At 43.7% G+C, this 15,244-nt stretch overlaps 1 protein-coding gene across 1 annotated transcript in view; it reads right to left on the bottom strand.

Annotated features, from left to right (window-relative positions):
• LOC146785787 (mast cell carboxypeptidase A-like) overlaps positions 1–15,244 on the bottom strand; it is a 330,342-nt gene that overhangs the window by 143,835 nt on the left and 171,263 nt on the right. Inside the window, exon 8 of the mRNA XM_085635046.1 lies at positions 7,218–7,308. Coding sequence (XP_085491172.1) covers positions 7,218–7,308 — 91 coding nt within the window. The remainder of the gene's footprint in view (positions 1–7,217; positions 7,309–15,244) is intronic.

The raw sequence follows: 15,244 nt of genomic DNA, 5'->3' as shown, positions 1-15,244 counted from the left end.
CTGAAAGGTGCTGTTTTGTGCATGATGTCTTCGGTCAACATAGGTCAGCATAGGTTTTCTTTTTCTGTTTAAGAACCAAGTCCTTCGTGCAAGTTGCATTGTCATCTCTTCCTCTCTGATTGGTCCACTCAGGTATCTTGGTTGTCATTGATCCCCTGAACATCAATGTCGCTAGCCTTTCATCGGTAGTCGAGTGAATTACATTGTAAATTGAGCTCTCAAGGGTAGCATGCTGTACACCTTTCTTTAGTGTACTCATGAATCTCTCAACCAGTCTGTTGACTTGCAGTCACAGTTTCTCTTTTGATTCTTTATGTACAGATACTCCAAGACTTCTTTGCACTCCTGATTATTAAAAGGTGGGCAACTGTCTGATTTTAGTATAGTCGGAACACCCCATGTCACAAAGATGCCATCTAGTTTCTCAATGACTCAGTCTTGAGTGGTAGATGGGAGATCCTTAGTTAATGGAAATTAAGAGTATTGGTCCACAATCACCATCAGGTGATGTCCATTGTCGAGTGTACTGAAAAAGTCAATAACTATTCTCTCCAAGTCATGCTTTGGGAGATCTGATGTGTTTAGAGTGTGAAAAGCAACATTTGTAGAAATGCAGTAACAGAGATGACAAGCCTTTAGTTTCTTCTAGACCCGCTCGTTGAGATACAGAAACCAGACTCAGTCTCGGAGAGTTTGTTTTGTGGCAATGATTCCTCAATGTCCTTCATAGGCCACTTCAATCATTTTCTGCCACAGACTCTCTGGAATCAAGATTCTCAACTCTTGCAATATAACTCTCCCTTGAGTTATGGACAGTTAATATTTTACATTTCTGCATTTTTGATATTCACCCTCACTGGTTAGAGGTCAAGAGTGCTGTTTCGATGACTGGTGTGTAATTATGTCTTTCAACTTTAGCATACTACTCTTGTGGCTCTTGGCAGTGATAATCTGGACTAGGAAAATAGCAGCTGGTGTGTTTAATTTTACGATGAAGTTGGTATGAGCTACAGCTGACTTGGATGGATTACCATGAGCTTGCAAGGGCACTGTGGAAAAGTAGTCAGCAGGGTTCTGATCCTTTCCTGGATGATGCACAATCTTGTGACTGTACTCCCCAATGTTCAATGCGAGGAGGCATCTAGGCCTTTGGATTGCCAAGTATTGTTAGTAAAGCTTAATGATCATTTACCAGTGTAAAAGACTTTTGGTACTGAAATACATGGAAGTGTTCAGAAGCCCATACCATGGCTAAACTTTCTTTTTTAGGTTGTGAATAAGCATGTTCTGTTTGGGACAAACTCCTACTTGCATAAACTACAATATACCTTCGAGCTTTTGTTTGTCTGCTGTGCTGTACAAGAATAGCTCCTAACCCAACTGGGCTATCTTCAACAACAACCTATGTATGAAGTTTCGGATTGAAATAAGCCATTTTAGTAGCATTTTCATCAACTCTCTCAATGGAGCACTTACAGTAGCTGTGAGAAGTTGGCCTGGTTTATACTGTCCACTAACTAAAGTGGGCACCTTGCACTAGTCCAAGCAACCCTTATGATGATTTAAGAGCTCAAAGATAACATTAGAAAGCTATCCAAGTGGTAGCTGTGGAGAGCAGCCTTCAGGCTTAGTTTTGAAGGAATGTTAAGCAGCTTGTTTTACCAGAATGCAACCTTATAGTATTGGTTAAATGAAAGAAGGACCACACAGTAGTTATAAAAATGTATTAATTAATATATCACTATCTAGTACGACACAGTATCTCCTATATGGAGATAATCACAAAGCACACAATACTTAAGCACAGAAATGACAGTAAATAATAGTAAATAGTGCTATTTACTGTCACACAGTAGGCCCCAGGGGGGAACCAAACCATATACTAAGAAAGTGGTATAGGAACCAGGACTCGAGTTAAGGCAGTGTCGAGAGGACGTAGTATCGCTGGGACCCCAAGGAACCAACCAAGTTGAGTAGGTAGGGATGCCATGGAGGACGGGTGCAGTGTGAGAACACGATTGCATGCTCCGTACAATTCTATGGGAGGGCCACGGTTGAAGTTTTAAACTTTAAGGACCCTTTCCAGTGGACTTCGAAGAAACCTCATGGAAGTTGGGAGGTTGGAGAGCCACCCCACCCGTGGATACCGAAGTACCAGAGTTATCAATCCTAGAGAAGCCATGCATAGTTCTGAAGTGGAGTTGGAAAACGCTGTCGAACCCAATGGAGGACTTTGAAGAAGAGTTGCTGCTGGAAGGAAGAAAAGTGTCAGATGGAATCCAAAGGTAGATTTTTGTTAAAGAGTACTCAAAAGCAGAGGGGACAGAGTCTGGGTCACTCAAGAGTTACCAGGGGCTTGGTAGACGAATGCCCACTGATGTCGGGTGCTTCAGGTGCATTGATGGAGGTCTTGACTCTGCAGCTACGGGGACCAGGTGATGTTGAGGACAACCAGGAGCTGGATATGAGCTGTTCCACAAAGGATGTCGAGTGCTGAGGGACTCGGTGTCCGGCGGGAGCACCAACAAGCTTTGGCAACAGGAACTCATGCAGAAGGTCAAGGTTGTGTACGGCTCAGACCAGCAAGATCCAGAAGAATCACCACAGCAAGGGGAGTCAGGGCAAGCCTGGAGCAACCAGGGGAGCCCAAGAAAAGTAAAGTTGACCCTCAAATGGACCCACAGGCCGGAGGCACAGGAGTTGCGAGAGGACCTCGATCGATTTCACCAAACAACAGCCAACGGAGCACTCGGTGTGAGGAAGCCAAAGTTCTTGGTAGGAAATGGTGCCAGAGATTGGGGCTACTCGGAGCCTAATGCACTTGTTCGGGAAACAAAAAAAAGCCTATGCAATTGTACGCAGTGCACAGGGGTTCGGGTATTGCAGCCCCCACAAGAGATTCTGACTTCAAACTTGATGTGAGGGCAGCTTGTACCTCGAGGGATGTAGAAACCTACCTTCTGTGTTGCTGAAGCCTTCGTAGTCTGTAAGAGCTCAGGGTCAGCAGACCACACAACATTGTTGTGGTGCCTGGAATTCAGGGGAGTGACTCCTTCACTCCAAGGGAGATATCTTCGGTTGTCCTTGATGCTCCACAGGTCCTGCACAAAGCATGTATGGTGCATGGGCACATACAATGCTTCAGACTGAGAGGGAGACGAAATTGGGCCCAAACGAAGCCCAGCGAGGTCTAGAGTGTCCAGACGGTCGGATGGTACCGGGAACACCAGGAACCCAATGAAGCTCGCTTCTGAGGGGTGGAATCATATCACCCACAGCGGTTACCAGTGTGGGGGTATGATTCCAACATGTTTAACACCGAACACAATAGGGTTTGTTTCAGCCATTTTAGAGTTGGTCATAACGCGGTCTCATAATGCCACTCTCTATGTCCTAAATGGATGCCTCACTGACAACCCGGGAAAATGGACTCCGTAGGCTGCAGGTGTGTCCTGCTCATGCAGTGGCACCCTCTCACTTAGAAACAAGCACCCTGCCCTCAGGATTGTAAAGGCCTGCTAGAGGGGTGACTTATAGGTTTTAAGTGCAGTGACCCTTAGATATAGTAAACCTTTATCTTTAGTAAGTGGTGCATGCACCAACTTACACTGGTTGCAATGGCAGGCCTGTAGTTCCATTTTGCATGGCCTCTCGTGGGTGGCATAATACATGTTTCAGCCCATGGGAGGCCTCTGTGGTACCTATGCCCTGGGTACCATATACTAGGGACTGACAAGGGCACCCCAGTATCCAATCTGGAGTGTACCTAGGTACATAACATAACAGTTTAGGGAGAAAGCAGATAGACTGGGGTCCTGATTAGCAGGATCTCAGTCAGACTAGTCAAAAACAGTATCACGTTTAGCAAAAAGTGGGGTAACCATAAGAAGCAGATCAGAATTTCCTACAGTGGCAAAGTCTTGTATATTTCTAGAACAGTAGCTGGCCATTCCAAGAAATGAATGCCCCATTGAAACATTTTGTGGCTGATCATCTTGTACTTTAGCAGTACTTTATCAGGATCAGGTGTCATACCCCATTGGAAAAGATATGACCAAAGAATTATGGCTTTGCCACTTAGAACTCATTTATCTGCATTCAAATTCAAACATGCATCAACCTGTAAACAACATACTTGTGTGAGAACATTATCGTGCTCCTTTTGAGTAGATCCGAAAACCAATATGTCATCACTATAATTGAATGTATTCATGACAGGATGTGTGATACGTCCAATGATGTCTTGAAAAAGTTCTGCAGCTGATGACTCACCAAAAATGTGTATTTTGTATTGAAACAGACCAACGTGTGTAGAAAAGGTAATGTACCTGCAGTTTTCTTCAAGTTCCAACTGATGATAACCTTTAGTGAATTCAAGGCAAGGCAAAACCTTTGAACCATTTACTTGCATTATCATATCAGCAATGTGTGGACCTGGATGTCCTTCTCGTTCAATTGCCTTGTTTACCTGATGCATGTAAACACATATGCATACCGCTACTTCACTGTTGTTTTTGGGCACCACCACAATGGGAGAAACCGATGGTGTTGGATCAGTAGAATGCTCAATGATATCATGCTTAAGTAATGATTCAAATTCTTTTTTAACAGCATCTTGTAAATGAAAAGCAATTTATTTATGCCTTTGAGCAACAAGACAGATGTCCTCATAATTATGGAGCTTTACTTTTATGATGCTAATCTTCTCCAACCCATTAAACAATGTAGGAAACTGACTTACTATTACATGGTTAGCATTCATGTTGCTGTTTAGGGAAATCAGTCCCATATCAGCAGCTGCGCTGAAACTGTGTAGTTAGGCACTGAAGCTGATGGATGGGTGCATGCACCTTCGTTTCTTGTGTTTCATGGTCACTACAAATGAGCCTTGACTTTTTAAGGGTGTTGATGCAGTCCAGGTACACACTTTGACAGTTCCACCCAAACTGTTGCTGGTTCAGCTAAGTATTCTAGTAGCACTTATACGTTCACCCATACATAATAGATTTTGCAATCATTATGAACCAAGAGCATTCTTTCGCAGAGAGAAATAGAAAACAGTTTCTCATGCTTACAAATCATTGAAACATTAAACATATGACAATTGGAGATGTCATTCTTCTATTCTCTTTTTAGACCTTGCTAGAGGCAGCTTTAGTTGTCTGAAAGACCCCGTGTTGCCAATACCTAAAAGAAAGTACATACAAGTAGCAGTACAGAGAAAGAACAGGCGTTCAGTCAGTGCATTTCAGGCACTGGCTTTCATGTGATTTTTATGATTTGCTATTGCCTGGATGGGTTGTCCATCAAGTACATTTAGTGGAGGGTTACCTTAGGATTTGTTATCCGTTGTACTGTTGTATTGAGTGGAGTTGTGTGGGGCTACAACAACAGTTTTCACACACAATCGTGGATATGAAAGCAAACCTTGTAGAGCTAAGCCAAAGTCTTAGTTTACACAGTAGAAGGACAGATGTGTAGAATGAAGGATGGGTACATCGATCGAAAAAGACATAAAAAAGAATTGAGAAATGTAAAAAATTGATTCAAAAAGATGTCAACCACTCCCTCCCCTTAGTGCTCCGATTGCTTGCATCACTTGCTCACACAGTACTCTTTTGGTGTAGTTCTGGCTCATTTTGCTGGCTATCCCCCAGCCCAAAGCTCAGATCTCTCACATGTCTGCCTCTAATCTGCATGTCTACGTTAGAGTCATCCTCATCGAAGTGAACCACATCCTGGACATCTCTCAATCTGGATTCTGAAGCAACCACAGCTCCAAGACTACACTCCTCAGTGCCATTGACGACATCCGTTCCCTCCTTGACCAAGGTGAAACCACAGCCCTCATCCTGCTGGACCTCTCGGCCGCCTTCGATACCGTCTCCCACCACACCCTAATCACGAGATTCCATGATGCTGGTATCAGCAACAAGGTCCTGGACTGGGTCCACACCTTCCTTACTGGCCAAACACAGTGAGTCAATTATCTCCATTCATCTCAGAACCCACAGAGATTAGCTGCGGAGTGCCCAAGGGTTCCTCTCTGAACCCCATCATCTTCAACGTCTCCATGGCCCCCCTCAATGCTAGTGTAAGGAACCATAGACTCAACATTGTTTCCTATGTCGATGACACCCAACGGATAGTTGCCTCAAAATCAACTTGGACAAGACTGAAGCAATCATCTTGGGACCCACCCCCTCAGCTTGGGATGACTCCTGGTGGCCCACGGCATTGGGAACCTCCACGGACCACCCACGTAACCTTAGCATCATACTGGGCTCCTTGCTCACAATGAACCGCCAGATCAACGATGTATCCTTATCATACTTCCACATGTTCTCTTTTCTTCGAAAGACATTCAGATGGATTTCCACAGAATCCAGGAAGATGGTCACCCTCACACTCATCACGAGCAGACTCAACAACGGCAACTCACTCTATGCTGGCGTCATCCAGAAAGTCTTCAGGAAACTACAGAATGTTCAAAATGCCACAGCCAGACTGGTCCTCAACATTCCCCACCACAGCCACATCCACGAACACCTTTGAAGAACTCCACTGGCTCCCAGTCAACAAAAGAACCACCTTCAAGCTCCTCACACATGCATACAAAGCTCTCCACGATACAGGACCAGCATATCTGAACCAAGGCCTTTCATTCCACGTACCCACCAGACACCTTTGCTCTGCCCAGCTGACCCTGGCCACTGTCTCACGGATCCACAAGACCAGAGCCAGAAGAAGATCCTTCTCCCACCTCACTGCCAACACAAGAACACCCTGCCTCTCCACCTCAGGCAATCCATGTTGCTAACCCAATTCAGGAAGGATCTCAAGACCTGGCTCTTCGACTGAACCCTTGCCCCCAGATAGACCAGCAGTGTCCCTCCCCCCTCAGCACCTTGAGACCCTCACGGGTGAGATGGGGCGCTATATAAACCCTTGATTGATTGATTGATTGATTGAGAGTAAATTCATGAAATTATTTTCCTATGTACAAAAAGTAAATAACTGGTACTCTTTCAAAATGACTTTCCACAGGTTTTGCTCACCACATTGGCCACACATCGTTATCACTGGTAACAGTGTTGGTAACAGTGATGAAACCAAAAATACTGGAAATGTAGTTTCTATAAGATAAAACACGTTTCTAATTCTTTAAGTTATTTAGATTGTCATTGCATTTGTTTTATGTGTCTAGAACTACTTACAGCCCCATGCTACATCAAAGTTTCTGTTAAGGTCAGTGCCCATACAGTCACTTCCAGGGTTTTTTGAACGATTCTTTCTCCAAAGGCGATCCTAAAAATTGAACCAATAAAATTTCTGTCAATATTTGTAGATTGACTCCAGCCAATAACTCTGCAGTTGAAACTTTTTGAAAACAAATAAGTCAGCTGAAGTATTCATTGAACTCTTCGCACCCCTTGAGAAAATGAATAGAGTTAGGTATTACAATTTTTTTTAAGAGCTAAATTGGGCTGCAGGAGTTTATGTCAAATAATTGTCAGACAAAAGCGGAGCAGATAATGGGATTTAGAGGAAGGGGATGCAAGGGACAATATAAGCCCCAGATTTTGCAGTATAAACCATGCATAAAACATTGCAGACAAAACATAGGTCTCTGAAGTCATGCTACACATTGTCTGCCTCTTTGAAGCACTTTAGCCTGTGGAGTAAGCTTTGTGGGGCTGTGTGATCTCTATGTTTTATTCATTCATTATCTTCAGTCATTGAGGTGTTGAGCCTCTTCTAAAATAATTCTGTTTCTCCAGCCTGGCGAGCCAGCAGAGTAAGAGGCAGGAGTACATGCTCTTTTCTGTTAACGTTATTGCTAGCTTGCCTCATGTGGGAGAAAGAAGGACTTTAGAAGGCCCAGCATCTAAATTACCTCAAGTGAATATTTGCCAAATATGAAGAGGTCTCTGAGTTTGTTCTGGAGGCTACAGTTATGTATGTGTGATCTTCAGCGCCAGTGGAAATATGCATAATCACAAATTTAAATGTTTTGACTACAAACACATAAGTATATATATATATTACCTACTGGCAGTCGCCAGTAGGTAGTTATAGTTAGGACCTATTTTCCTTGGGAAATCCGCAACATTCTATTTGGAATAACGTTGGCGCCGATTAACGAATCTTCGCGAAATTTTCCAAACTTTTTCCCAGCTCCGGTCCGCTCCTATCCTGAAAATTTCACGGTGATTTGTCAAGCGGGGGCCGAGAAAAAAGGGGAGTCCCAAAACACGTTTCCCCATGCATTTTCCCATAGGACCTGTTGACGCAGCTACAGCCCGAACTGCTGAACGGAATTACACCAAATTTGGCAAAGAGGTAGTCCTCAGTTCAGACTTGTGCCTTTTGCTTAAATGGTGTAAATCCGTTCAGTAGTTCCTGAGAAAATTAGAGTTAAAAAGATAGATATATCTGGCGGAGTCTAACCACACATCTCATCGTGAGATCTGATTGGCTGTCAGTACTTCATCCAAGAAGTGTTGGCAGCTATCTTGGGACCAATATACATGATAGCACCTCATTAAAAAGCATTGCAGTTAATAGAATGTTTTAAGACTTTAGTTACATTAGAAATCATTTGTTGATGGTACCATACTCATTTTAGGAATTGTGGTGTGTTCTAAGGTGATTTTACCATGTGAAAAAGCCTTCTGCTGTGATATCATGAATCATGTTTGAGAGAAATCTATTTTCTCATGCTTTTCCCACAGAGGTTTGGAAGGTGATCTATAAGCTAAACTGAGAGCATATTTTCTGTAAATTCACATTATCTTTCTCAGTCATGTGAGAATGAAGTCTGACATTCTCAGTAAAACATGTACATCCAACAAGGGCAGAGACTGTCAGTTGATTCCTTTGTGTTCTACTGCAGCTTCCCAGAGTGTTCTAAAGGACAACTAGAGCGCTAACAGTCCTACTTATGACAAACGTACTGCACACCTGAAGCCATCTTGATTGGAATAAAGTGGTAACTCTTAAAACATCTCATTTAAAAAGGAACAGCATGAGAGGGTTCATTTTGCCATAGAAAGTATGATTAGTGCTGCAGAAGGAAAAATTAGGGCACATTTTGAGTGACTTCTCAAATCCTCCTCCTCGATTTCATAAAAAAATTCTGACATGCAGACTGAAACATGCACTTTGAATACCAGCAGCAGACTGAGAGTGAGTAGTAGAGAGTAGTAGAGAGTGAGTAGTAGAGAGAGAGATTAGTAGAGAGAGAGTATTAGAGAGTGAGTAGTAGAGAGTAGTATAGTGAGTAGTAGAGAGTGAGTAGTAGAGAGAGTAGTAGAGAGTAGTAGAGAGTGAGTAGTAGAGTAGTAGATAGTGGCTGGTAGAGAGTAGTAGAGTGAGTAGTAGAGAGTAGTAGAGCGTGAGTAGTAGAGAGAGTAGCAGAGAGTAGTAGAGTAGTAGAGAGTGAATCGTAGAGAGAGTAGTAGAGAGTGAGTAGTAGAGAGAGTAGTAGAGAGTGAGTAGTAGAGAGTGAGTAGTAGAGAGTAGTAGAGAGAGAATAGTAGAGAGTGAGTGGTGGAGAGTGAGTAGTAGAGAGTAGTAGAGAGCGAGTAGTAGAGAGTGAGTAGTAGAGAGTGAATAGTAGAGAGTGAATAGTAGAGAGAGAGTAGTAGAGAGTGAGTAGTAGATTGAGTAGTAGAGAGGGAGTAGTAGAGAGAGAGTAGTAGAGAGTAGTAGAGAGTGAGTAGTAGAGTAGTAGAGAGTGAGTGGTAGAGAGTAGTAGAGAGTAGTAGAGTGAGTAGTAGAGAGTAGTAGTAGAGAGTGAGTAGTAGAAAGACGTAGTATTAGAGAGTAGTAGAGAGTAGTAGAGAGTGAGTAGTAGAGAGTAGTAGCGAGTGAGTAGTAGAGAGTGAGTAGTTTAATTTAAAAGGAACACAATGAGGGGGTCCATTTTGTCATAGAAATTATGATTAGTGCTGAAAAATGAAAAATGAGGGCACATTTTGAGTGACTTCTCAAATCCTCTTCTATTTCATTAAAAAAGTCTGACATGCAGACTGAAACATGCACTTTCAATACCAGCAGCAGACTTCCCTGGTGAGCAGTAGCTTTACTACAGTGATCTAATAAGCAACTAGAGTGCTAACATTCTGAATTTATGGCAAATGTGTGACACATCTGAATGCCTTCTTGATGGAATCAAAGTAAAAAACTGAAAGTATTTCCTACTGAGGAGACTGTAGTAAATGAGGAAATTAGGAAACTTCATAACAAATAAGTCTCCCAAAATGGCCACCAGAGACAAAAGAGCCCAAATGTAGCACAAATATCACCCAGATGTAGCCCAAGTATAGCCCAATGACAGAATGTCCCAGAGTGTTCTAACGAACAACTAGAGCGCTAACAGTCTTACTTATGACAAAAGTATGGCACACCTGAAGCCATCTTGATTGGAATAAAGTGGTAACACTTAAAACATTTAATTTACAAAGGAACAAAATGAGGGGGTTCATTTTGCCACAGAAATTATGATTAGTGCTGCAGAAAGAAAAATTAGGGGACATTTTGACTTCTCAAATCCTCTTCTATTTCATAAAAAAATTCTGACATGCAGACTGATACATGCACTTTGAATACCAGCAGCAGACTTCCCTGGCGAGCAGTAGCTTTACTACAGTGATCTAATGAGCAACTAGAGTGCTAACATTCAGAATTTATGGCAAATGTGTGACACATCTGAATGCCTTCTTGATGGACCAAAGTAAAAAACTGAAAGTATTTCCTACTGAGGAGACTGCAGTGAATGAGGAAATTAGGAAACTTCATAACAAATAAATCTCCCAAGATGGCCATCAGAGACAATAGAGCCGAAATGTAGGCCAAATATCACCCAGATGTAGCCCAAGTATAGCCCAATGATAGAATGTCCCAGAGTGTTCTTAAGAACAACTAGAGCGCTTACTGTCTTACTTATGACAAAAGTATGGCACACCTGAAGCCATCTTGATTGGAATAAACTGGTAACACTTAAAACATTTAATTTAAAAAGGAACACCACGAGGGGGTTCATTTTGCCATAGAAATTATGATTAGTGCTGAAGAAATAAAAATTAGGGCACATTTTGAGTGACTTCTCAAATCCTCTTCTATTTCATTAAAAAATTCTGATATGCAGACTGAAATGTGCACTTTTAATACCAGCAGCAGACTTACGTGGTGAGCAGTAGCTTTACTACAGTGATCTAATGAGCAACTAGAGTGCTAACATTCAGAATTTATGGCAAATGTGTGACATATCTGAATACCTTCTTGATGGAATCAAAGTAAAAAATTGAAAGCATTTCCTACTGAGGTAATTAGGAAACTTCATAACAAATAAATCTCCCAAGATGGCCACCAGATACAAAAGAGCCCAAATGCAGCACAAATATCACCCAGATGTAGCCCACATGTAGCCCAATGACAGAAGTGTGCAAAACACTTATTTTTTGAGTATTTGCAGTTTTATATAGTGCAGACTTGTCAGGTATTGGAGTGCTTTACATGAGCATTGGTTACATCACACAAGATCAAATTCATTTTAGTTGTAGACATGGGGAGAATAAGTGATTTGACCAGAATCACAGAATGTTGAGCTGAAGCAGAAACTCCAACCTGGTTCCCCAGTTACAAAGTCTGCAGCTCTGGAAGTAACACCACATCCTCTCCCCTAAGTGCAACATTTAATCAAGTGGTCAACTAGATAAAAAAACATAAAGATTACAAATAATTTAAAAGTTATTTGTCGCTATTTGAAAACTCAGAAAATATGTCCTCATTTTAATTTTTCTAGAGCACTAACCATAATTTTGATGCAAATAAGACCCTCTCATATATGTAATTTCTAAAGGGAATGGTCTAGGTATTACAGTTTTGATTACATCAAGATGACGTCAGGCTTTCCACACTTTTGTAATAAATATAGAATGTTAGCAATCTAGTTGTTCATTGGGATACCGTTGAGAGGCAGAGGCCAGGGGCACGGACTCTGAAAATTGAAGGCAGGTAGGAGAGTGCAGAGGCAACAATTTGACCACACCGGGCAGGCAGGAAGGGCAGTGGCAGCACAACAGACTATGGAGGGCAGTGGAAAGGGGGGCAGGGGCAACAAACCAACAATACAGGACTGGCAAGAGAGGCTGTGGCAATATAATAGACCATTGTGGGCAGAAGGAAGAGGCAGTGGTAGTACAACCATACATGCCAACAGACCCGTTTCAGTCAGGAAACGTCCAATGTTTTTAAGCTCAAATGGGCTTTATTTGATCTGTCTTCTGTCTACAATCGCCTCTTTTTCAATGTAACTCAAAGGGGAAAATCAATACCCCCGCTTTTTTTCAAAATCTCCCTCTTACCAAGTTCAAGATGTTCGCAAGTATGGTACATTGGATCATGGTAGGTAGGAGGAATTGGGGTAGGGACATGGACTCGGATAACAGAGGACAGGAGGGACATGGAGAGGTGCACCAAACTGACCCTACAGGGCAGGCATCAGGGTTTGCAGCAGCACAATACACCACACAGGGCATGCGGGACGGGAGTGCAGCACAACAATCTATAGAAAACAATAGGGAGGGGACAGGACCATGCACATGGACAACAGAGAACAGAGGGGAAAGAGACAATGGTAGCTAGCTGACCATAATGGACAGACAGGAGAGAAAGCTGCTGCATAACAGACCATAAAGGGCAGGAGGGACGGATCAGGGGCATTACAATGGAACAGACAAGCCAGGAGGGAGGGAATAGGGGTCTGCACATGGAAACAGAGGGCTGGGGGCAAGGGAGCAGGGCAGGAGCAGCAAGATGACCATAGAGGTCAGGCAGGATGGGCACTAGAAACAAGACACACCATGGAGAGCAACAGTGAGACTATGATGGCATACACACATACCATGGAGTGAAGGTGGGAGGGGTCAGGGGCAGCTAGCTGACCACACAGGGAAGGTGGGAGGGGCCATGGCAGCACAGAAGACTATGCATGGCAAGCGGGAGGGTTAGTGGCAGCACAATGGCTATGATAGGCAAGAAGGAGGGTGCAGGGGCATGCACAAAGAACCATTGAGGATAGAAGGGAGGGTCAGGACCTGGGCACAGACAAGAGAGTTCAGGGGAAGGGGCCTCACAACAGACCAAGTGGGGCAGGTAGGAGGAGCAGTTGCAGCACAACAGACCAGGGAGGGCAGAAGGGTGTGGCAGTAAAATGGACCATGGAGGACAGGAGGAAGGGGATAGGGGCATGGCATGTGGACAGGCAGGGTGGAGGTGGCAGGGACAGGTTACAGTCATCTGACAATGCTAGGTAGGTGGGAGGGGAGTGGCAGCTCAACAGAACACTCCGAGTAGATAGGAGTGGCAGGTCCATGGAACATGGTGGGCAATAAGGATGGAGCTGGGGCATGCACAAATACATCGGAGGGCAGGGGGAAGGAGAATAGGGGCAGCAGGCTAAGCACAGAGGCTAAGCAGGAGGTCAATGATGGGCCATAGAATTGGGCAATGGAGGGCAGGAGGAGTGGACTGGTACATCATGCTAAATGGAGGACAGTGGCAGCACATCAGACCATGCATGGCAGGAGGGAGGAGGCTAGTCCATAGATTCAGACAACAGAGGATAGGGAGGAGGTGGATGGGGCAGCAAGCTAACTGTTCAGAGAAGATAGGTATTAGGAACTTTATTGTTTTTAAAATGTGTGTCTGTGCGAACTACTTAAAATATGAACAAGTATGCAGCATAATCTCACTTTTATTCAGGAAGAAGAGGACATTTGTGACTGTGACTCCGGGCTCACTTGGCAGAAACACCCCCTGACCCTCCACCCCCCCATCGCAAAATGTAATGCCCGTGAAAAGTGTAGGCGAACGCAGTGTTATATAGAACATAGTCCTGAGAGCACGATTGAAAATGAAAACTAGATATAGTATATGGTGTAAACTATGCACCAAAAAGTGTGATATAAGATGAACCGGGGCGTGAAATATAATATGCAATACATTATGCGCAATGACAGATTCATTGGAGAGCGCGAGATACCACAGGCACTAGCGCGTGCTATGCGATATGCGCCTTGGAGTGTAATATGCACAGGGCAGTGTTGTGTAACCTAACTAGTCTCTAAAGTAGTAATATAAAATATGTGCTGGGGAGTGTAACGTTGCATATGCACTGTGACAAAGATATGGATCCCAGATTGTAATATGCATGGCATAGCGCTGTGCGTTATAACATATGCATCGAGGAAGGCACGTTAGATGGGGAAAAATAACCCGTGCAAAGGCAAGTGTGGCATGACATATTCACGGGGTGGTGCTACAGTGCACATGGGCTAGAGAGTGTCATAGCATACGCAATAGCTGGTGGAATACAACACAGAGGTGTGTGGCACTGGGCGGGCACTATTGGGTGTAACACAGCATTGGGCGCAGCCAGGAGCACGCTGTGACTCTTTAGTGAGGTTCGTCTCCTTTCCAGAGAGTAAAATAAAAAGAATTAAACATCCGGCGGTGGATGTGTGTTTTATTAACCGTGAGGGGGGTTTCTTGCATAGTTTGGTCGAATTTTTGTCGAATCCCCTTTGAATGGCTTGGTGTGCGTGTGTATTAAATGTGCCCCTCAATAGCTACTCATGTTTGTTTAAATAAACGACAAGGGTGTCTACTTGGAGAGTACCCACCAATGGGGGCGCCGGGATTAGGCATGGTAGGGCGTCAGACACGTCAGAGCTTCGCTAGCGGTGTAAATACATTCCACGTGGATTCATTGTATGCATAGTCGTCTTTTAATGAATATCACGCAAATCGTCATGGTGATAGGTACATACGGTTTGTCCTGCATGTCCTAGGTGTTTCTATAAATATATATTTTTTTAAAATAATAAAAAACAAAGGCCGGTCCCGGGGGATGGGGTCCCCGGGGCCATAAGTGGCCTGAGGAGAAGGGCAACACAGCCCCCCTCCTAAAGAATGAAAAAAAAAAAAAAAAAAAAGCCATGACCCAGGGGTTGGGGTCTCCAGGGCCGATTAAGGCCCGATTAAGGCCTTTGGAGGGGGGGCCACGCGGCCCCCTTCCAAATTAATTTTTTCCAACAAAAAAATTAGGGTGCAGACCCTGGGGGATGGGGTCCCCAGGGCCAATAAATTAGAAAAAGAAAGGGGGCCACACAGCCCTCCTTCTTAAAGCACTCTGCAAACTCGCCCCCTGTCCAGTTGTAAGTTGGGAAATTAATTC

Source organism: Triturus cristatus, chromosome 11, assembly GCF_964204655.1.
Source record: "Triturus cristatus chromosome 11, aTriCri1.1, whole genome shotgun sequence".
NCBI classification, from domain to species: Eukaryota; Metazoa; Chordata; class Amphibia; order Caudata; family Salamandridae; genus Triturus; species Triturus cristatus.
Note: the sequence above shows the minus strand (reverse complement) of the source record. Positions and strands in the feature narration are given on the sequence as shown.